This window comes from Hypanus sabinus, chromosome 6 (genome assembly GCF_030144855.1).
Source record: "Hypanus sabinus isolate sHypSab1 chromosome 6, sHypSab1.hap1, whole genome shotgun sequence".
Classification (NCBI taxonomy): domain Eukaryota; kingdom Metazoa; phylum Chordata; class Chondrichthyes; order Myliobatiformes; family Dasyatidae; genus Hypanus; species Hypanus sabinus.
In genome coordinates this window covers 4,489,526-4,513,948 of record NC_082711.1, presented here as the reverse complement: position 1 = coordinate 4,513,948, position 24,423 = coordinate 4,489,526, and the positions used below count along the sequence as shown (strand labels likewise).

The 24,423-nt window shown below is 51.5% G+C and overlaps 1 protein-coding gene across 5 annotated transcripts in view; it reads right to left on the bottom strand.

Moving 5' to 3' along the window:
* Nucleotides 1-17,177, bottom strand: part of LOC132395249 (probable flap endonuclease 1 homolog) — a 64,119-nt gene extending 46,942 nt beyond the window's left edge. For 2 of the 5 annotated variants that reach the window (XM_059971564.1, XM_059971565.1), the window contains exons 1-3: nucleotides 16,936-17,177; nucleotides 16,275-16,359; nucleotides 3,145-3,247 (exon numbers count right to left, since the gene is read on the bottom strand). In XM_059971564.1, the coding sequence (XP_059827547.1) occupies nucleotides 3,145-3,247; nucleotides 16,275-16,359; nucleotides 16,936-17,017 (270 nt within the window). In that variant the 5' untranslated portion in view covers nucleotides 17,018-17,177. Of the gene's footprint in view, nucleotides 1-3,144; nucleotides 3,248-4,316; nucleotides 4,429-7,755; nucleotides 7,794-16,274; nucleotides 16,360-16,935 lie in introns of those variants that run through there. The other 3 variants (XM_059971568.1, XM_059971566.1, XM_059971569.1) reach the window with 3 other exon arrangements.
* Nucleotides 17,178-24,423: the final 7,246 nt, after the last annotated feature.

Genomic DNA, 24,423 nt, shown 5'->3' with positions numbered 1-24,423 from the left:
GTAAACCCCTACAGAGGAGAGTGAAACCCTATGGAGGTGAGTGAAACCCTACGGAGGTGAGTGAAACCCTACGGAGGTGAGTGGAACCCTACAGAGGACAGTGAAACCCTACAGAGGTCAGTAAAACCCTACAAAGGAGAGTGAATCCCTACGGAGGAGAGTGGAACCCTACAGAGGACAGTGAAACCCTACAGAGGACAGTAAAACCCTACAGAGGAGAGTGAATCCCTACGGAGGACAGTAAACCCCTATGGAGGAGAGTGAAACCGCCCTGAGGATCACCGGGGTATCTCTCTCCCCCCACCCCCCCCCCCGTTAGTGACATTTACCGGGAGCATTGCAGACAAAGGGCCAGAGGCATTGTTGAGGATCCCTACCACCCATCCCACAATCTCTCTGACCCACTACTGTCATGAAAGAGGTACAGGAGGATCAGGACTAAGACTGCCAGGCTGGGTAACAGCTTCTTCCCTCAGGCTGGGAGACCTATGGATACTCTGCCACCTCCGAGATCTCGTCACTGGGACAGTGAGCTGTTTACTGTTTACTACTTGTATTTTGAATTATATTTGAACTTATTTGTGGTAATATTTTGTTTGATGTGTTGTGTTTGATATATGTTTTGTGGGTGAACTGTGATCTGGAGGAACCTTGTGTCGATTGGTTTTATAAATGTAGAGTCCGATGACAATAAACTTGCTCTTGGGCTTGTGAGGAGTGTGAGGGGACAATTCCCACCTGCCTGGGTGAGTGTAGCTCCAACAACCCTCAAGATGCTCAACACTCGTCTGAGCAAAATCCCGAAACGTTGACTGCAGTCTTTTCCACAGATGCTGCCTGGCATGCATTTTGTGTGCTGCTCACCTGCAGAGCCTGTCTCCTTTCTGACTTCAGCCTCGCTTGCTTGGAAGCCGTTCCTGTGACTCCTCAACAAGGCAGCCTGCTCAATCGGTCCCACTCCCTCCTCCATCGTACACCAACAACGGTTACTTATCCTCCCAGACCCAAGACCCCCCCATCTCTCCCAGTGGGAGCAGGGACTCACCACTCCCCCTTCAGATGAGAAATACCAGAGATCCTGCTGGAACCCGGAATGATGGAGGTGCTCTGTATCACCCATCTTCCCTCTGCCTTAAGATCACCTTGTCCTCACCTGCCACCAAATACTCTGCAACTCCCACCATCTTCAAAGCAATCCTTGCACCAAACACACCTTTACCTTCCCCCATTCTCCTCTGTCCGCAGGGATCGCTTGCTCCATGATTCCCCTGCTCATTTGCCCCTCCTGGCACTTACCCCTACAAGAACCCTGAGTGCTCCACTGCCCGTTCCCCTCCTCCCTCACCTCCATCCAGGGCCCAACATCCCCTCCAGCTGAGGCAACACTTCCCCTGCAATTCTGCTGGGGTCGCCTGTGGTGTCCAGTACTCCAAAAATGGCCTTCTCTACATTGGCGAGACTGATGTGTGTGTGTCAGTGTGTATGAGAGGGAGAGGGAGAGGGAGAGGGAGAGGGAGAGGGAGAGAGAGAGAGAGAGAGTGTGTATATATACATACGTACATATACACACAGTCATTTGACAATAAACTTGAATGCAGAATAATTTGAACCGTCCCGTTGCTCTCACATCCATCATCATGAAGTGTTTTGAGAGGCTCATCATGAGGCACATCAAGACCTTGCTGCCCCCCTCACTGGACCCCCTGCAGTTTGTGTACCGTCCCAACCACTCAACAGATGACGCCATTGCCACCACCCTCCACCTGGCCCTAACCCACCTGGACGAAAAAGACACATACATTCGGATGCTGTTCATAGACTTCAGTTCAGCATTCAACACAATCATCCCTCAGAAACTGATTGGAAAGCTGAGCCTACTGGGCCTGAACACCTCCCTCTGCAACTGGATCCTAGACTTCCTGACTGGGAGACCTCAGTCAGTCCGGATCAGGAGCAGCATCTCCAACACCATCACACTGAGCACGGGGGCCCCCCAGGGCTGTGTGCTCAGTCCACTGCTGTTCATTCTGCTGACCCATGACTGCTGCAACACACAGCTCGGACCATATCATCAAGTTCACCGATGACACGACCGTGGTGGGTCTCATCAACAAGAACGACGAGTCAGCTTACAGAGAGGAGGTGCAGTGGTTAACAGACTGGTGCAGAGCCAACAACCTGTCTCTTAATGTGAACAAAAAAAAAAGAGATGGTTGTTGACTTCAGGAGGGCATGGAGCGACCACTCCCCGCTGAACATCGACGGCTCCTCGGTAGAGATCGTAAAGAGCACCAAATTTCTTGGTGTTCACCTGACGGAGAATCTCACCTGGTCCCTCAACACCAGCTCCATAGCAAAGAAAGCCCAGCAGCGTCTCTACTTTCTGCGAAGGCTGAGGAAAGTCCATCTCCCACCCCCCATCCTCATCACATTCTACAGGGGTTGTATTGAGAGCATCCTGAGCAGCTGCATCACTGACTGGTTCAGAAATTGCACCATCTTGGATTGCAAGACCCTGCAGCAGATAGTGAGGTCAGCTGAGAAGATCATTGGGGTCTCTCTTCCCGCCATTACAGACATTTGCACTACACGCTGCATCCGCAAAGGAAACAGCATTATGAAGGACCCTATGCACCCCTCATACAAACTCTTCTCCCTCCTGTCGTCTGGGAAAAGGCACCGAAGCATTCCGGTTCTCACGACCAGACTATATAACAGTTTCTTCCCCAAAGCTATCAGACTCCTCAATACCCGAAGCCTGGACTGACACCTTGCCCTACTGTCCTGTTATTATTTATTGTAATGCCTGCACTGTTTTGTGCACTTTATGCAGTCCTGGGTAGATCTGTAGTCTAGTGTAGTTTTTCTCTGTGTTGTTTTTTACGTAGTTCAGTCTAGTTTTTGTACTGTGTCATGTAACACCATGGTCCTGAAAAACGTCTCATTTTCACTATGTACTGTACCAGCAGTTTTGGTCGAAATGACAATAAAAGTGACTTGACTTGACTTGAGACAGGAACCCTATTCAGCATAGACACGTTAGGCCCAGAGGCTGTTGCGCCTCTCTGAATGTCTGACTCATTCACCACCCTGAACACCTCGGTGACATGGCTGAACGAAGCAGAGAGCTGGCACTGGACTCACCACCCGCGACTTCATCCTGGGGGCCGGGCCGTCGAACACAAAGACGGGTTTAATCCCCTTCTCCAGGAGGCTGGCAGTGCGGTAAAATACACCCACAATCTGGCTGCAAGGGGAGGGAACAGATGGTTTGTGTATGAACCAGGTCACGGTACACACAGTCCCACCCCCTACCCCCCGGTACGCACTGTCCCATCACACACCCCCCGGTACACAGTGCCTGTCTCAGCCCCCCCCCCCCCCCCCCGGTACACAGTGCCTGTCATAGCCCCCCCCCCCGGGTACACACCATCCCATCATCCCCCCCCCCCCTAATGCACACCATCCCAGCACATTCTCCTCGGTGCACACCATCCTGTCACACCACCAGTACACAATGTCTTGTTACAAGAATCACCCCTCACTGATAATGATCAGTGAGGCACAGAGAATCTGCATTTACCAAGTAACTTCCCAACTGAAAAGCACGTGGGATCACAAACTATCTACCTGTGTGCACCCTACTCTCCATGAACAGTCAATGAGGAGAAAGGTTATTACCCGGGAAAGGAGTCCTTGCTGGCCAGGCATTCCTCATGGTCCCGATCTCCACGTGTCCGTGGAGTCTCCTTATCCGCGATGGTTGGTCTCCAGCTGCTCCATATATTTGGAGTTCCTGAGTCTTGTACCGTTCCTCATCAATTGAACCACTGGATCTCCATCCCATTGGCTCAAGGTCACGTGACCCACCTGGGTCACCTTCTTACTGGTCACTGTACAGGGCTACGACCATCGTTGATCCATGGCTCTGTGTATTTGTGCCTTTACACTCTGACTGGTCCAAATCTGTTAACTGAGACGACCCAGGCAGAGTCTAACGAGATTAGACGGCTTCTGTGGCAGGTCTGGCATTTTACGTAATAAGTAGCTGCTCCTTTGAGAATGGTCTCGGGTCAGTCAGGTGTGCACAGGTAGTTAGTTTGTGAACCCACGTGATTTTTAGTTGGAACAATAAAAGTTACTTGTTGGTAAATACAGATTCTCTGTGCCTCTCTGATTGTTATCACAAGGGGTGATTCTTGTAACAGAATTAGTGTCCCTTTTGGAAGCTTGTGGATAATTCTTATTGTTTAGCAGGAGACTCGAGTTGGTGAGGTACAGAGAGATCTGGGGCTGGGTAGTTAGCAGTTACTAACCCGGGATGAAGTTTTGCAAGTCCAAACGGCTTGGGTACTTTTGATTGGAGGGGATACCTCCAGAAATACGTGTTGAGGAAGTGGCCGCGATATGAGGAGCTTGTTGGTCACCCTGGTTGTGAAAGGAAAACTGCTGGTGATGCCCTTTGTTCAGCAGGAAGTTTAAACAATTACAAAAAACAGTATCAGTTGGCTGTTTAACTGAGGATTTGATAGAATTCCAGCTACAATCTGTACAGTAATCAAGCCAGCAAAACAACAATACAGGGACAACATTCAGACACAACTCTCCACCCACTACACACAGAGCTTATGGCAAAGTCTGCACACCTTCGCAGACTTCAAAGCTTAACGCAGTGGAGTTTCCAACATCGATGCCTCTCTCCCAGGTTAGCGGAATCTTTTTTACTCTCAGTTCAATGTCACCATCACTGCCCCCGAGGAGAGCCGCTGATGAGACCTGCACCTTGGGCATCTCTGAGGCTGAAGTGCGCAGGTGTTTCCAATGAGTGGACAGTCGCAAGGCCGTGGGACCAGACGGCATCCCAGGGCGAGTACTCAGGATGTGCACGGCACAACTGGCAGCTGTGTTTACAGATATTTTTAATCTCTCCCTCTCCCAGTGTAAAGTACCATCCTGCTTCAAAACATCCACCATTGTCCCTATAACTAACATGTCTGAATGACTGGCGTCCTGTTGCACTCACCTCAATAATAAGCAAATGCTTTGAGAGGCTGGTCAAGGATTACATCTGCAGCTTGCTACCACCCACACTGGACCCCCTACAATTCACCTACTGACACAACTGATCAACAGATGACACAATAGTCACAGCTCTACACACCATCCTTACACATCTGGAGAAGAAGGATGATGGAGGACTACAATTCAGCATTCAACACCATAATTCCCTCCAGGTCTGACAAGAAGCTCAGAGACCTCAACCTTCACCCAGCCTTGTGTAGCTGGATCCTGGACTTCCTGTCAGATCACCGGCAGGTGGTAAGAGTAGACTCCCTCACCTCTGCCCCTCTGACGCTCCACACAGGTGCCCCTCAGGGCTGTCCTAAGCCCCCTCTTTTACTCCCTGTATACCCATGACTGTGTCGCCACCCACAACTCCAATCTCCTAATTAAAATTACTGACAATACTACACTGATTGGCCTAATCTCAAATAATAACGAGGTGGCCTATAGAGAAGAAGTCATTACCGTGACACATTGGTGTCAAGAAAACAACCTCTCCCTCAATGTCACAAAAACAACAAAGGAGCTGGTTGTGGACAACAGGAGGAATGGAGACAGGCTCACCCCTATTGACATCAATGGATCTGGGGTTGAGAGGGTGAACAGCTTTAAGTTCCTTGGCATAAACATCACTGAGGATCTCACCTAGTCTGTACATGTTGGCTGTGTGGTGAAAAAGGCGTAACAGCGCCTCTTTCACCTTAGATGTTTGAAGTTTGGTATGGGTCCCACAAATTCTTTCTATAGGGGCATGATTGAGAGCATCCTGATTGGCTGCATCTCTGCCCGGTATGGGAACTGTACTTCCCTCAATCGCAGGGCTCTGCAGAGAGTGGTGTGGACAGCCCAGCGCATCTGTAGATGTGAACTTCCCACGATTCAGGACATTTACAGAGACGGGTGTGTAAAAAGGGCTCGAAGGATCATTGGGGACCCGAGTCACTCCAACCACAAACTGTTCCAGCTGCTGCCATCCAGGAAACAGTACCACAGCATTAAAGCCAAGACCAACAGGCTCCGGGACAGCTTCTTCCACCAGGCCATCAGACTGATTAACTCACGCTGATATAATTGTATTTCTACATTACATTGACTGTCCTGCTGTACATACTATTTATTTTAAATTATTATAAATTACACATTGCACATTCAGACGGAGACGTAACGTAAAGCTTTTTACTCCTCGTGCATGTGAAGGATGTAAGAAATAAAGTCAATTCAGTTCAATTATGACAAAATGCTAAGGCAGAACGGCACAGATTAGAAACGGAAAGCCAGTGCTACCGTCTGTGCGATTGGCACCCCTCGTTACCATCAGAGAGGGGGGAGCAAATCAAAATCAGAAGATAACACACAGCACACCATTTGGGACGCAGCAGCTTCGAGATATTGCTAAGGGCAGCGTGTCGTGTGTGCTCGGAGAGCTTTTCCAAGCACCTATCATCAGACAGTAAGACATGGCCCAGCCGACTCTGAGGAAAGGAAATTGATTCTGTGGTTGCATCTACTGAGTGTTGCCAGGTATACAACGGCACGGTGAGGGAACAGGCGTGCAACTGAAGAACACAAAGATGACTGTTAACAGAGGGGACCCAGTAGACACACTAGCCAAGAGGAGAGGCTAGCGTGTCTACTGGGTCTCCACGCTAGAGGAGAGGTGAACATCCCACTGATTATGGACTGTGTTCCAAGGGGTGTATGGAACAGCATTAGAGTGGAATCATTTAGGACCAGAGGCCTCAAATACGTGGTTGAGGATACTGGTGTCTCACTGTACCGATGAATTTAAAAAGGCGCTGGAAATGTTTGATCCCTCTGAATGCACACATACTGATGTATGGGTACTGAGGAAAATGAGTAGAGCATGGGAAAAGGAGACACGAAAACCTCTATAGCCCTCTAATGTGAGGGTGATGCCTGTTAAAAGTCAGGCAACTCCCTTGAGAAATGAGAGTAGGGTACCCACCCCAAGGGCCACCCTACATGGCTATCAAGGGGCAAGGAAGAGCAGAGGAAATGGACCAGGGAGAGCTGAAGGTGGAGCAATCAAATGCTCTAACTGTGGTCAAGAGGGGCACTCTTAGAGAGAATGTTCAAACCTGAGACGAGAAAGAGCAGAGCAATGTGGTTTGCCCTTAGAGGGGCCAGAAACATGGTGGAGACATCACCATCCTGAGCTTTAACGATGGTGTCGGGCCTCACCAACATGGGTTTGTGACACAAGGCGGGATGAAACCACAAGACCTCGAGTGAGTGGTAGGGTCAGAGGCTGCCGTTACCTTTTTATGGGACACTGGAGGATCCTGAACCACCGTCAAAACCAAATTGGGAGATACAATCCGAAGCGGATTCACAGGATATTCACAAGTAGGACGTGTGAGTGTAATATTGGGTTTATGGAGGGTCTTTGTTTCTCCTTTTCCCACGCTTTTCCTCAGTACCCATGCCTCAGTATGTGTTACCACCGTCAGCATGTAACAATTGATGTACATGATAGCTCTGATTTGGGAGGCTTCGGGATGAAACAACTGTTTTAAGAAGATGGGACCGGTCCTATCAAGAGAGTGACTTTCAGTTCCTTCATCATGAGAGCCAGGGAAGTTTACCAAAAAAAAATCAAAGGAAAAGGAAAATATACCAGCGCTTGCCTGTCTTATCCCAAAATGAGATAGGGTGAGGAAAAATGGATACCTTGAGTCCAAAGACAAATGGAAGTCCAATTGGATGGTCTAGAAAAACAAACAGAAAATAGAAACATAGAAAACCTACAGCACAATACAGGCCCTTCAGTCCACAATGCTGTGCTGAACATGTCCTTATCCAAGGCTTACCCATTGCCCTCTATTTTTCTAAGCCCCATGTATCCATCCAGGATATGCATTGGTGGGACAGAGCAACAGCAGCCCCAAGTTATAGCAGAGGATGAAAGCTAGGCCCTTTGGAAGGTCACAATGTCACCAGGGGGAATGTGACTTCAGATCTGACCACTGGAGGATGAACTTTGCCTCAGCCAGCAGCAGACACAGTAATGAAGGAGAACTTCGAGATCCAATGCACTGATACAGATGAACATCTATGGGACTACGTTGTTACTGAGTTGCCATCAGTTCCCTACTTGACTGCAGACTGGGCACGTGTTGTGGAGGAGGTGAGGGAGATAATCCATCAATGGACTAAGCACACTAAATAAAGTTATTAAAACACATGCCCGTGAGGCAAATGATATATTGAGTGACCCAGGCTCTTATAGTAAGTTTTGGAATTGGGGGACAAATATTCAACACATCCATGGTTGAGAATAGTATCACATGCTGCTGTAATACTAATTTAATAGAAACATAGAAAACCTACAGCACAATACAGGCCCTTCAGCCCTCAAAGTTGTGCCAAACATGTCTCTACCTAAGAAATTACTAGGCCTACCTATAGCGCTCCATTTTTTCTAAACTCTATGTACCTATCCAAAATCCATGTAAATCTCTTCTGCACGATTTCTATGCCTTTTCATGGCCTCTTCTGGCTCTCCTAATTTCCTTTTTAAGCTCCTTCCTGTTAGCCTTATAATCTTCTAGATCTCTAACATTACCTATTTCTCTGAACCTTTTGTAAGCTTTTCTTGACTAGATTTATTACAGCCTTTGTACACTACAGTTCCTGTACCCTACCATAACTTCCCTGTCTCATTGGAACGTACCTATACAGAACTCCATACAAATATCCCCTGAACATTTGCCACATTTCTTCCATACTTTTCCCTGAGAACATCTATTCCCAATTTAAGCTTCCGATTTCCTGCCTGATAGCCTCATAATTCCCCTTACGCCAATTAAACATTTCCCTAACTTGTCTGTTCCTATCTCTCTCCAATGCTATGGTAAAGGAGAGAGAATTATGATCACTATCTCCAAAATGTTCTCCCACTGAGAGATCTGACACCTGACCAGGTTCATTTCCCAATACCAGATCAAGTACAGCCTCTCCTCTTGTAGGCTTATCTACATATTGTGTCAAGAAACCTTCCTGAACACACCTAACAAACGCAACCCCATCTAAACCCCTTGCTCCAGGGAGATGCCAATCGATATTTGGGAAATTAAAATCTCCCATCACGAGAAATCTGTTATGATTACACATTTCCAGAATCTGTTTCCCTATCTGCTCCTCAATATCCCTGTTACTATTGGGCGGCCTATAAAAAACACCCATTAAAGTTATTGACCCCTTCCTGTTCCTAACCTCCACCCACAGAGACTCCATAGAAAATCCCTCCATGACGTCCACCTTTTCTGCAGACGTGACATTACCTCTGATCAACAGTGCCATGCCCCCACCTCTGTCCTTTCTGAAACATCTAAAACCCAGCACTTGAAGTAAACAGTCCTGTCCCTGAGCCATCCAAGTCTCTGTAATGGCCACCACATCATATCTCCAGGTACTGATCCATGCTCTGAGCTCATCTGCTCTGTTTACAATACTTCTTGCGTTAAAATAGACACATCTCAAACCGTCTGTCTGAGCACATCCATTCTCTATCACCTGCCTATCCTCCCTCTTGCACTGTCTACAAGCTTTCTCTATTTGTGAGCCAACCTCCTCTTCCCCAGTCTCTTCAGTTCGGTTCCCACCCCCCAGGAATTCTAGTTTAAACTCTCCCCAGTAGCCTTAGCAAACCTTCCCTGCCAGGATATTGGTCCCCCTGGGATTCAAGTGAAACTTCTTTTTGTACAGATCACACCTGTCCCAAAAGAGGTCCCAATGATCCAGAAATCTGAATCCTTGCCCCCTGCTCCAATCCCTCAGCCACACATTTGTCCTCCACCTCATTCTATTCCTATTCTCACTGTCGCAAGACACAGGCAGTAATCCTGAGATTACTACCTTTATGGTCCTGATTCTCAGCTTCCTTCCTAACTCCCTGTAGTCTTTTTTCAGGACCTCTTCCCTTTTACTACCTACGTCATTGGTACCAATATGTGCCACGACCTCTGGCTGTTCTCCCTCACACTACAGGATATCTTGGATGCAATCTGAAACATCCTGAAGCCTGGCACCTGGGAGCAAAACTACCATCTGAGTTTCTTTCCTGCATCCACAGAATCACCTGTCTGACCCCCTGTATCCAGAGATACCGGCCACGTGACAGATGCACTGCCACCTGGCTGGTCGGCGGACACACCATATGCCAATCAACATTTGGTCCCTCCCAACTAATCAATGCACACCTAAATTATTGGTCAACTTAATTGGATTATCGCGCCCAGCCCCATGCTATAAAAGGTGAGACTTGTGCCTGGTTCGATCTCTCTTACAGACCACCACATTGGAGGTAAGTGCATTGATTTATGTTTGGGAAGGTCTATCGTTTGTCCTGGTAAGGGAGCCGCAGCTATCCAAGGTCAAGGGGAGATAGCTGTTGTAGTGCTTTTCCCTTGTTCTTTGTTTGTGTAACTGTACCCTGTCCCCACACCGCTCTCTGTGTATTGTAGTTGCTTGTGTTGACCCGACTTCCCCTTGTAAATAAATTCCTTATTATTAAAACTGTGTGTGTCCAGGCCTCTACTGTTGAGACTCAAAGAACCAATTATTTTCCATCACAACACCCCCTAACTATAGAGTCTCCTATCACTAATGCCTTCCTCTACCTTTCCCTACCCTTCTGAGCCACAGGGCCAGACTCTGTGCCAGAGGCATGGCCACTGTTGCTTCCTCCAGGTAGGCTGTCCCCCCCCAACAGTACTCAAACAGGAGTACTTACTGTCAAGGGGTACAGCCACAGGGGTACTCTCTAGTCCCTGACTCTTCCCCTTCCCCCTCCTGACTGTGACCCACTTGTCTGTCTCCCGTAGTCCCGGTGTGACCACCTGCCTATAACTCCTCTCTATCACCTCCTTGTTCTCTCTCTGACCAGGCGAAGGTCATCAAGCTGCATCTCCAGTTCGAGCTGTGCCCCCCAGCTATGTGGAGTACTTCACCATGTCTTCAACCTGAACCTGAGTCTCCAGAGGGTGCCTGTGCTGTGGAAGATGTCCTGCTTCATCCCAGTGGCTCCAATGACTACAGACTGGTGGCATTGACCTCCCACATCATGAAGACCCTGGACAGACTTGTTCTAGAGCAGCTCCGGCCTAGGGTTAGGCCACATTTAGACCCCCTCCAGTTTGCCTACCAGCCCTGACTAGGAGTTGAGGATGCCATCGTCTACCTGCTGAGCCGTGTCAACGCCCACCTGGACAAGCCGGCGAGCACTGTGAGGGTCATGTTTTTTGACTTCTCCAGTGCGTTCAACACCATCCACCCTGCTCTGCTGGGTGAGAAGCTGACAGTGATGCAGGTGGATGCTTCCCTGGTGTCATGGATTATTGATTACCTGACTGGCAGACCACAGTACGTGCGTTTGCGACACTGAGTATCAGACAGAGTGGTCAGCAGCACTGGGGCTCCACAGGGGACTGTCCTGTCTCCCTTTCTATTCACCATCTACACCTCGGATTTCAACTACTGCAGAGTCTTGCCATCTTCAGAAGTTTTCTGATGACTCTGCCCATAGTTGGATGCATCAGCAAGGGAGGTGAGGTGGAGTACAGGGCTACGGTGGGAAACTTTGTCACATGGTGTGAGCAGAATCATCTGCAGCTTAATGTGAAAAAGACTACGGAGCTGGTGGTGGACCTGAGGAGGGCCAAGGCACTGGTGACCCCTGTTTCCATCCAAGGGGTCAGTGTGGACATGGTGGAGGATTACAGATACCTGGTGATACGAATTGACAATAAACTGGACTGGTCAAAGAACACTGAGGCTGTCTACAAGAAGAATCAGAGCTGTCTCTATTTCCTGAGGAGACTGGGGTCCTTTAGCATCTGCCGGACAATGCTGAGGATGTTCTACGAGGTTGTGGTGGCCAGTGCTATCATGTTTGCTGTTGTGTGCTGGAGCATCAGGCTGAGGATAGCAGACACCAACAGAATCAACAAACTCATTCGTAAGGCCAGTGATGTTGTAGGGGTGGAACTGGACTCTCTGACGGTGGTGTCTGAAAAGAGGATGCTGTACAAGTTGCATGCCACCTTGGACAATGACTCCCATCCACTCCATAATGTACTGGTTAGGCACAGGAGTACATTCAGCCAGAGACTCATCCCACCGAGATGCAACACTGAGCGTCATAGGAAGTCATTCCTGCCTGTGGCCATCAAACTTTACAACTCCTCCCTTGGAGTGTCAGACACCCTGAGCCAATAGACTGGTCCTGGACTTATTTCCACTTGGAATAATTTACTTATTATTATTTAATTATTTGTGGTTTTATATTGCTATATTTCTACACTATTCTTGGTTGGTGCGACTGTAACAAAACCCAATTTCCCTCGGGATCAATAAAGTATGTCTGTCTGTCTGTCTAACTTGGTCCTTTAGGAGCTGCAGCTTGACACATCGGGTGCAGATATGGCTGAGAGATTCCAGGACCTCTCACATCTGACACTGAGCACAGAAAACTGTCCTCACACACATACTACTTCCTTTCTGCAATTAACACAGCTAAACCTACCTCGCCTTGTTACTGCCCATGGAGCCAAAGCCCTATCACTTTGCTGCCTCTCACTCCACTGCCCGCTGGATATGATGGTCTTTTTAAACATTTTGCACTCTACTGGATGACGTCACGCGCCTGCACAGTGGCGCCTCTCTTTTACCCCGAGTTGTAAATGTACCCTGATAATTGTCTTGCTCAATGTATATCAACTGAGAAGATCGGAAGGCTGAAATAATGGAAAAAAAATCAAGAACAGTGCTTTCATGAAACAGAAGAGATGAATGTCAGTATAAAGTGGGTGAATTTAGTTAGTAAATGGTAATTTTTTTAATAGAATGTAAGTGTTGCACACCGACTAGGGTTCCATGGGGGTCCTATGGGCAGTCAACTGAATGAGAGGAGGATAATGATATCTTTAGATCAAGAGGAGGGAGATGTTGGCCAGAAGAAAGGACGGTCTGATCAAGGGTAGGGGAAGCAGACAAGCCAGGTATCTTTGTGTCCCCCTTTTTGTGGACCAATCAGAGTAACTGATTGTGGTCACAAGGATCTTCACAATGACCTGCTGGACCTGAGACCATCCTCAGATGAGTGGCTATTTTTTTAAAATGAAAAATAGCCGGAACTATCAAAGAATCAACCTGTAATCTCGTTAGACTCTGACTGGGTCGTCTCAGTTAACCGGTTTGGACCAGTCAGAGTGTAAAGGCACAAATACACGGAACCATGGAACAACGTTGGTTGTAATCCTGTACAGTGACCAGTAAGAAGGTGACCCAGGTAGGTCAGGTGACCTTGAGCCAATGGGATGGAGATCAATTGATGAGGAACAGTACAAGAGTCAGGAGCTCCAAATACACAGGGGCGATAACTCTCCAGCAGCCGGAGACCAACCATCGCGGATAAGGAGACTCCACGGACACGTGGCCACAGAGACTCCTTTCCCCGGTAATAACTTTTCTCCTCATTGACTGTTCATGGAGAGTAGGGTGCACACAGGTAGATAGTTTGTGAACCCACGTACTTTTTAGTTGAAACAATAAAAGTTACTTGTTGGCAATACAGATTCTCTCTGTCCCTCTCTGATCATTATTACAAGGGGTGATTTTTTTTAACAGTTCTGTCACACAACCCTGGTACACACCATTCTCTCATTAATCCCTGGTACACACTGTCCCATCACACACTCCCATGAAACTCCCTCCACACCGTCCCGTCACACACTCCCGGGGTCAGACACAGAGTGAAACTCCCTCCACACCGTCCCATTACACACTCCCGGGGTCAGACACAGAGTGAAGCTCCCTCCACACACAGACACAGAGTGAACCTCCCTCCACACCGTCCCATCACACACTCCCAGGGTCAGACACAGAGTGAAACTCCCTCCACACCATCCCATCACACACTCCCGGGGTCAGACACAGAGTGAAACTCCCTCCACACCGTCCCATCACACACTCCCGAGGTCAGACACAGAGTGAAACTCCCTCCACACCATCCCATCACACACTCCCGGGGTCAGACACAGAGTGAATCTCCCTCCACACCGTCCCATCACACACTCCCGGGGTCAGACACAGAGTGAAACTCCCTCCACACCATCCCATCACACACTCCTGGAGTCAGACACAGAGTGAATCTCCCTCCACACCATCCCATCACACACTCCTGGAGTCAGACACAGAGTGAATCTCCCTCCACACCGTCCCATCACACACTCCCGGGGTCAGACACAGAGTGAAACTCCCTCCACACCATCCCATCACACACTCCTGGAGTCAGACACAGAGTGAATCTCCCTCCACACCATCCCATCACACACTCCCGGGGTCAGACACAGAGTGAATCTCCCTCCACACCGTCCCATCACACACTCCCATGAAACTCCCTCCACACTGTCCCATCACACACTCCCATGAAACTCCCTCCACACTGTCCCATCACACACTCCCGGGGTCAGACACAGAGTGAAACTCCCTCCACACCGTCCCATCACACACTCCCGGGGTCAGACACAGAGTGAAACTCCCTCCACACCGTCCCATCACACACTCCCATGAAACTCCCTCCACACTGTCCCATCACACACTCCCATGAAACTCCCTCCACACTGTCCCATCACACACTCCCGGGGTCAGACACAGAGTGAAACTCCCTCCACACTGTCCCATCACACACTCCTGGAGTCAGACACAGAGTGAATCTCCCTCCACACCGTCCCATCACACACTCCCATGAAACTCCCTCCACACTGTCCCATCACACACTCCCATGAAACTCCCTCCACACCGTCCCATCACACACTCCCGGGGTCAGACACAGAGTGAAACTCCCTCCACACCGTCCCATCACACACTCCCGGGGTCAGACACAGAGTGAAACTCCCTCCACACCGTCCCATCACACACTCCCGGGGTCAGACACAGAGTGAAACTCCCTCCACACCGTCCCATCACACACTCCCGGGGTCAGACACAGAGTGAAACTCCCTCCACACCATCCCATCACACACTCCCGGGGTCAGACACAGAGTGAATCTCCCTCCACACCATCCCATCACACACTCCCGGGGTCAGACACAGAGTGAAACTCCCTCCACACCGTCCCATCACACACTCCTGGGGTCAGACACAGAGTGAAACTCCCTCCACACCGTCCCATCACACACTCCCATGAAACTCCCTCCACACTGTCCCATCACACACCCCCGGGGTCAGGCACAGAGTGAAACTCCCTCCACACCGTCCCGTCACACACTCCCGGGTCAGACACAGAGTGAAGCTCCCTCCACACTGTCCCATCACACACTCCCATGAAACTCCCTCCACACCGTCCCGTCACACACTCCCATGAAACTCTCTCCACACCGTCCCATCACACACCCCCGGGGTCAGACACAGAGTGAAACTCCCTCCACACCGTCCCGTCACACACTCCCGGGTCAGACACAGAGTGAAACTCCTTCCACACCGTCCCATCACACACTCCCGGGGTCAGACACAGAGTGAAACTCCCTCCACACTGTCCCATCACACACTCCCATGAAACTCTCTCCACACCGTCCCATCACACACCCCGGGGGTCAGACACAGAGTGAAACTCCCTCCACACTGTCCCATCACACACTCCCATGAAACTCCCTCCACACCGTCCCGTCACACACTCCCATGAAACTCTCTCCACACCGTCCCATCACACACCCCCGGGGTCAGATACAGAGTGAAACTCCCTCCACACCGTCCCGTCACACACTCCCGGGTCAGACACAGAGTGAAACTCCTTCCACACCGTCCCATCACACACTCCCGGGGTCAGACACAGAGTGAAACTCCTTCCGCACCGTCCCATCACACACTCCCGGGTCAGACACAGAGTGAAACTCCTTCCACACGTTCCATCACACACTCCCTCCACACTGTCCCATCACACACTCCCGGGGTCAGACACAGAGTGAAACTCCTTCCACACCGTCCCATCACACACTCCCGGGTCAGACACAGAGTGAAACTCCCTCCACACCGTCCCATCACACACTCCCGGGGTCAGACACAGAGTGAAACTCCCTCCACACCGTCCCATCACACACTCCCATGAAACTCCCTCCACTCCCTCCATGAAGTAGGGGAAGGGAGGGTGGAGGGGTGGGAGGTGTTTGAGTTCTGCTCCGGACACTCACCTGAGATGATGCAGGTAGCGCTTGTCGGGCCGGGCCATACGGAACTGATTCATCACAACGGCAGCGTCAAGCGCCATCACACGTCCTGGGGAACAATCACAACCCGTCAGCGGCTCCCGGACTGACTAGATTGCGGAGAACACTCAGGGGCAATGGATCTGTGGAGAAAGGGAGATGTGCCCAACACCTCCCCCCATCACATGCTCACAGACCCGAGAGCTGGCACAACAGGAGGGGTCTCTGCGTTCACCACCTCCCTCTCCTCTCCCTCAGCCCCTCCTTCCTCATGTTACCCTTCCCCTTCTCTCTCCTCCCTTGCCTCCTATCTCCTTCCTCCCTACCACCTCTCCTGGCCTTCCTCACTCTCCCCTAACCCGTCCCCATCCTCCTCTTCACCAACAAACTCGTTCTCTTCCCCTCATCAATCTCTCCTTTCCCTGTCCCTCTCTCTCTTTCCTCCCTCACCTTCTCTCCTCTATCTCTCTCCTTCCCCTCCCCATTCTTTACCCCTTTCTCTTCCTCATCCCTCCTCCCCCCATTCGACTGTCACTCATTCCTCCTCTCCCTCTCCTTCACCATCCGCCCCCTCTTTCCCTCTCGCTTTCTCTATCCACCCCTACCCAATCGCTGTCTCCCGGCCACTCTGCCACCCCTCACTCACCCTCATACGCGTGGATGGTTTTGTCGGTGACCGCCTCGGCCGCCTGCTCCCGGATCAGCTCCGACAGGCGGCTGATGCCCATGGCCGCTCTCCGAGCCTCGCGGCCCCGTCCCCCTGGCCGGACCGTGGGCTGAGAGCGGGCGGGCGGGCGGCCGACAGCAGCGGCGCCGCCGCCGAGCGAGGGAACAGTCCGGAGCAGGACAAAGGGGAAGAAAGCGAGACGGAGAGCGAGGCGGAGGCGGAGCAGGGGGGCCAGGAGAAGGGGGAGTCGGAGAAGAGGGGTGTACAGAGAGGGGGAGTCGGAGAAGAGGGGTGTACAGAGAGGGGGAGTCGGAGAAGAGGGGCGTACAGAGAGGGGGAGTCGGAGAAGAGGGGTGTACAGAGAGGGGGAGTCGGAGAAGAGGGGTGTACAGAGAGGGGGAGTCGGAGAAGAGGGGTGTACAGAGAGGGGGAGTCGGAGAAGAGGGGTGTACAGGGGAGGGGGAGTCGGAGAAGAGGGGTGTACAGAGAAGGGGGAGTCGGAGAAGAGGGGTGTACAGAGAGGGGGAGTCGGAGAAGAGGGGTGTACAGAGAGGGGGAGTCGGAGAAGAGGGGCGTACAGAGAGGGGGAGTCGGAGAAGAGGGGCGTACAGAGAGGGGGAGTGGGAGAAGAGGGGTGTACAGAGCAGGGGGAGTCGGAGAAGAGGGGCGTACAGAGAGGGGGAGTGGGAGAAGAGGGGCGTACAGAGAGGGGGAGTGGGAGAAGGGTGTACAGAGAGGGGGAGTCGGAGAAGAGGGGTGTACAGAGAGGGGGAGTCGGAGAAGAGGGGTGTACAGAGAGGGGGAGTCGGAGAAGAGGGGTGTACAGAGAGGGGGAGTGGGAGAAGAGGGGTGTACAGAGAGGGGGAGTGGGAGAAGAGGGGTGTACAGAGAGGGGGAGTCGGAGAAGAGGGGTGTACAGAGAGGGGGAGTCGGAGAAGAGGGGTGTACAGAGAGGGGGAGTCGGAGAAGAGGGGTGTACAGAGAGGGGGAGTCGGAGAAGAGGGGTGTACAGGGGAGGGGGAGTCGGAGAAGAGGGGTGTACAGAGAAGGGGGAGTCGGAGAAGAGGGGTGTACAGAGAGGGGGAGTCGGAGAAGAGGGGTGTACAGAGAGGGGGAGTCGGAGAAGAGGGGTGTACAGAGAGGGGGAGTCGGAGAAGAGGGGCGTACAGAGAGGGGGAGTGGGAGAAGAGGGGTGTACAGAGCAGGGGGAGTCGGAGAAGAGGGGCGTACAGAGAGGGGGAGTGGGAGAAGAGGGGCGTACAGAGAGGGGGAGTGGGAGAAGGGTGTACAGAGAGGGGGAGTCGGAGAAGAGGGGTGTACAGAGAGGGGGAGTCGGAGAAGAGGGGTGTACAGAGAGGGGGAGTCGGAGAAGAGGGGTGTACAGAGAGGGGGAGTGGGAGAAGAGGGGTGTACAGAGAGGGGGAGTCGGAGAAGAGGGGTGTACAGAGAGGGGGAGTCGGAGAAGAGGGGTGTACAGAGAGGGGGAGTCGGAGAAGAGGGGTGTACAGAGAGGGGGAGTCGGAGAAGAGGGGTGTACAGAGAGGGGGAGTCGGAGAAGAGGGGTGTACAGAGAGGGGGAGTCGGAGAAGAGGGGTGTACAGGGGAGGGGGAGTCGGAGAAGAGGGGCGTACAGAGAGGGGGAGTCGGAGAAGAGGGGTGTACAGAGAGGGGGAGTGGGAGAAGAGGGGTGTACAGAGCAGGGGGAGTCGGAGAAGAGGGGTGTACAGAGAGGGGGAGTCGGAGAAGAGGGGTGTACAGAGAGGGGGAGTCGGAGAAGAGGGGTGTACAGGGGAGGGGGAGTCGGAGAAGAGGTGCGTACAGAGAGGGGGAGTCGAGAAGAGGGGTGTACAGAGCAGGGGGAGTCGGAGAAGAGGTGCGTACAGAGAGGGGGAGTCGGAGAAGAGGGGTGTACAGAGAGGGGGAGTCGGAGAAGAGGGGTGTACAGAGAGGGGGAGTCGGAGAAGAGGGGTGTACAGAGAGGGGGAGTGGGAGAAGAGGGGTGTACAGAGCAGGGGGAGTGGGAGAAGAGGGGTGTACAGAGAGGGGGAGTCGGAGAAGAGGGGTGTACAGAGAGGGGGAGTCGGAGAAGAGGTGCGTACAGAGAGGGGGAGTCGGAGAAGAGGGGTGTACAGAGCAGGGGGAGTCGGAGAAGAGGGGTGTACAGAGAGGGGGAGTCGGAGAAGAGGGGTGTACAGAGAGGGGGAGTGGGAGAAGAGGGGTGTACAGAGAGGGGGAGTCGGAGAAGAGGGGTGTGCAGAGCAGGGGGAGTCGGAGAAGAGGTGCGTACAGAGAGGGGGAGTCGGAGAAGAGGGGTGTGCAGAGCAGGGGGAGTCGGAGAAGAGGGGTGTACAGAGAGGGGGGAGTGGGAGAAGAGGGGTGTGCAGAGAGGGGGAGTCGGAGAAGAGGGGCGTACAGAGAGGGGGAGTCGGAGAAGAGGGGTGTACAGAGAGGGGGAGTCGGAGAAGAGGGGTGTACAGAGAGGGGGGAGTGGGAGAAGAGGGGTGTACAGAGAGGGGGAGTGGGAGAAGAGGGGTGTACAGAGAGGGGGAGTCGGAGAAGAGGGGTGTACAGAGAAGGGGGAGTGGGAGAAGAGGGGTGTACAGAGAGGGGGAGTCGGAGAAGAGGGGTGTACAGAGAAGGGGGAGTGGGAGAAGAGGGGTGTGCAGAGCAGGGGGAGTCGGAGAAGAGGGGTGTACAGAGAAGGGGGAGTGGGAGAAGAGGGGTGTACAGAGAGGGGGAGTCGGAGAAGAGGGGTGTACAGAGAGGGGGAGTCGGAGAAGAGGGGTGTGCAGAGAGGGGGAGTCGGAGAAGAGGTGCGTACAGAGAGGGGGAGTCGGAGAAGAGGGGTGTACAGAGAGGGGGAGTCGGAGAAGAGGGGCGTACAGAGAGGGGGAGTCGGAGAAGAGGGGCGTACAGAGAGGGGGAGTCGGAGAAGAGGGGTGTACAGAGCAGGGGGAGTGGGAGAAGAGGGGTGTACAGAGAGGGGGAGTCGGAGAAGAGGGGTGTACAGAGAGGGGGAGTCGGAGAAGAGGGGCGTACAGAGAGGGGGAGTCGGAGAAGAGGGGTGTACAGAGCAGGGGGAGTGGGAGAAGAGGGGTGTACAGAGAGGGGGAGTCGGAGAAGAGGGGTGTACAGGGGAGGGGGAGTCGGAGAAGAGGGGTGTACAGAGAGGGGGAGTGGGAGAAGAGGGGTGTACAGAGCAGGGGGAGTGGGAGAAGAGGGGTGTACAGAGAGGGGGAGTCGGAGAAGAGGGGTGTACAGAGCAGGGGGAGTGGGAGAAGAGGGGTGTACAGAGCAGGGGGAGTCGGAGAAGAGGGGCGTACAGAGAGGGGGAGTCGGAGAAGAGGGGTGTACAGAGAGGGGGAGTCGGAGAAGAGGGGTGTACAGAGCAGGGGGAGTCGGAGAAGAGGGGCGTACAGAGAGGGGGAGTCGGAGAAGAGGGGTGTACAGAGAGGGGGAGTCGGAGAAGAGGGGTGTGCAGAGAGGGGGAGTCGGAGAAGAGGGGTGTACAGAGAGGGGGAGTCGGAGAAGAGGGGTGTACAGAGCAGGGGGAGTCGGAGAAGAGGGGTGTGCAGAGAGGGGGAGTCGGAGAAGAGGGGTGTACAGAGAGGGGGAGTCGGAGAAGAGGGGTGTGCAGAGCAGGGGGAGTCGGAGAAGAGGGGTGTACAGAGAAGGGGGCGTGGGAGAAGAGGGGTGTACAGAGAGGGGGAGTCGGAGAAGAGGGGTGTACAGAGAGGGGGAGTCGGAGAAGAGGGGTGTACAGAGAGGGGGAGTCGGAGAAGAGGGGTGTACAGAGCAGGGGGAGTCGGAGAAGAGGGGTGTACAGAGAGGGGGAGTCGGAGAAGAGGGGTGTACAGAGCAGGGGGAGTGGGAGAAGAGGGGTGTACAGAGCAGGGGGAGTGGGAGAAGAGGGGTGTACAGAGGAGGGGGAGTCGGAGAAGAGGGGTGTACAGAGGATTGGAGCAGTGGGAGGGAAGGAAGGTTAGTGAAACAGCACGGAAATTTGTCTTTCGGCCCACCAAGATTCCCATTTAAACCAGCCCTATCTCAACCTTTTCTATTTATCTACCAAGTGTCTTTTCAATGTTGTTAATGTACCTGCCCCGACCATTTCCACTGATAACTTGTTCCCCCTCTGCCTGAACTGTTCCCATTAAATCTCTCAATGAGATCAGGATCTTTTGGAATAAATTTGTAGACAGATAGCAGACCGTTTCAAGGAACAAAGTTCCTCCCCGCATCACATGCTCACAGACCCGAGAGCTGGCACAACAGGAGGGGTCTCTGCGTTCACCACCTCCCTCTCCTCTCCCTCAGCCCCTCCTTCCTCATGTTACCCTTCCCCTTCTCTCTCCTCCCTTGCCTCCTATCTCCTTCCTCCCTACCACCTCAAAATGAAATTTTGAGTACAAAGCTTGTGTGTATCTGTCAGAATAAAAGGTAAAGATAACCTGTGTCAGGAGCATTGGTTTTCAAGAGATATTGAGGCCCTGGTTAATAGAAAAAAGGAGGTGCATAGCAGATTTTGTCAGTACATCCAGTTGAACTCTGAACTTTTGTGCGTTTCCCCCAGCTGTCAGTCTGTGGTTTTGTATTGCCATGTGTTCCTGTCCCCGCTCCTGCTCTGCTCCGGCCCCTGTATCACTGAGTACTCCGTCTCTCATTATTACCTGTATTGCTGCCACCCGTGTCTCATTGTGCTCCACCTATCATCTGCCTCTCTGTTTATTGCTCAGTGTGTTTCAGTCCTGTGTTTTCACCTGTTTGTTGCCAGATTGTGCCAGTGAGCCTTTCCAGCATTTATATCTATATTCCTCTGTCTGAATATCAACTCTGCTTGTTTCCTGATTCTGTTTTTTGGATTTCTCTGAATGTTTTGATCTCTGACTTGGTTTGCACCTTGGGATTTGTTACTGAATTAATATCGTTGTGCACAGTACTGGGTCTGTGATTGGATCCCTGCTCCAGTGACCTGACAGATGGTATGTCAGGCAGGTAGGAACAAATGAGGCTGCTTTCTGTTTCTTGGAGGACACAATTACAAGACCAAATTCAACAGGTTGACTAATTATGGAAATACTGATGGATTATCCCGTTTACAAGGAAATACCTGATAACCTTCTGTGGTCTAACCTTACAGAGCTGTCTGCCAAGTGGAACCTCATCAAAGGCCTCACTGAAGTCTCAACAATATCTCTCACTCTTTGGATGCTTCATTTAAAAAGCTTAATCAAGTTCATAAACGTGATCTTCAAAGCTACCCCCAACCAATTTCCAGATGTACACGTTCCTCAGAGTTCTCTCCAGATGCAGACTGGAGGTCCACAGTTCCCATGTTTCTCTTTGCCATCCTTCTTTAAAAAATGTACATCATTCACTACCCTTCAGTTTTTCATCTCTTTACCTGCCAGGGCTCTAGTAAATTTCTTCTCCAATTTGAATGCACAGTGAATGTCAGGATTCTTAGCAGTGTGGGGGGGGAGAGAGGGATCTTGGGGGTCCATGACCATAGCTTCCTCAAAGTTGCCATGCAAGCTGACAGGGTGGTTAAGAAGACATTCAGCACATATGTAGTGTTGGCCTTCAGTAGATGGAGGGTTGAGATGAAGAGCTGTGAGTGTAACGTGACCACATGGAGAATTGTGTTCACTTCTCGTCACTCATTAGAGGGAAAATCAGAAGCTTTAGAGAGAGTATAGACTTGCCAGGATACTATTCTCATTTCCTTTATATCTGCCACATCCCAGAGATGTGCTCCTCCTTCAAAACAGTGTTTCCCTTTCTCCACCATTGATACTGCCCTCACCCACATCTCCTCCATTTCCTGGGCATTTGCCCTCATCCCATCACCTCACTATTTAACAGGGATAGAGTTCCTCTTGTCCTTACCTACCACACTATGAGCCTCTGCATCCAACACATCATTCTCCACAACTTTCGCCATCTCCAAAGGAATCCTACCCCCCCACACTCTCCCCCTTCTACAGGGATCACTCCCTCCATGATTCCCTTCTACATCTGTCCCTCCCCACTAAAGAAGTGCTCCATTTGCCCATTCAGTGCCCCAGAGTCCTTCCAGGTGATGCAACCCTTCACCTATGAATCTGTTTTCATCATCAGTGCTCCTGAAGGGGCATCCTATACTTTAGTGAGACCTGAAGTAGATTGGGGGACTGCTTTATCAAACACCTTCACTCCATTCACAAAACCCCCCCAGAATTTCCTATTCCTCTTCTGATATGTCGGTCCATGGGCTCTCAGGATGAAGGAGCAACACCTCATATTCCATCTGAGTTGCCTCCAAATTGACAGTGTGAATATTGATGCCTCTAACTTCTGGCACAATTTCCCCTCCCCTCACCAACCTGTTGTCCCTCCTCCTTCCTAGTCCCCATGGTTCTCACCCATCAGATTCCTTCTTCTTTGCCCTTTGCACTTTCCACCTCTTTAACCAGAGAGTGGTTAATCTGTGGAATTCATTGCCACAGGCTGCTGTGGTGGCCAAGCTATTGGGTATATTTAAGGCAGAGGTTGATAGCGACACGAGAAGACGAGATTGGGGCTGAAAGGGAAAATGGATCAGCCACGATGAAATGGCAGAAGACTCAATGGGCCAAATGGCCTCATTCTGCTCCTGTATCTTATGGTCCATCATCCCAAGCTTCTTACTTCATCACCCCTCTCCCTGCCACCTGATCTCACCTATCACCATCCCTTACCCACCCCCACCCTTTCCCTTCAGTTCTGATGAATGGTCTTGGGCTGAAATGTAGACTGTTTATTCTTCTCCATAATTGCAGCCCGACCTGCTGGGTTCCTCCAGCATTGTGTGTGTTGCTCTGGATTTCTTGTGTTTGATTTACCAAGATGCCACCTAGACGATGAGAGGCATTGATCATGTGGATAGTCAGAGGCTTTTTCCTAGGCCACAAGAGGACACAGGTTTAAGGTGCTGGGGAGCAGGTACAGAGGAGATGTCAGGGGTAAGTTTTTCACTCAGAGAGTGGTGATTGTGTGGAATGGGCTGCCGGCAATGGTGGTAGAGGTGGATACGATAGGGTCTTTTAAGAGACTTCTGGATAGGTACATGGAGCTTAATAAAATAGAGGGCCATGGGTAAGCCTATTAATTTCTAAGGTTGGGACATGTTTGGCACAACTTTGTGGACTGAAGGGCTTGTATTGTGCTGTAGGTTTTCTGTTTCTATGAGGGCAGGTGAGCGAGCTGAGACTTTTCTTTCCAGAGTGAATAAAGATTAATAGAGCTGTAGAAGACAATAAGAGGCACAGATTGAGTGGACAGCGAGAGACTTTTTCCCAGGGTGGAAATGACTAATACAAGAGGCCATAATTGTAAGATGATTGGGGGAAAGTATGTGGGGGGGGGGGGGGGTGAGGGATGTTAAGAGTTAACTTTTTTTTTAAACCAGAGAATGATGTATATGGAAAACACACTTCATGGATAAAA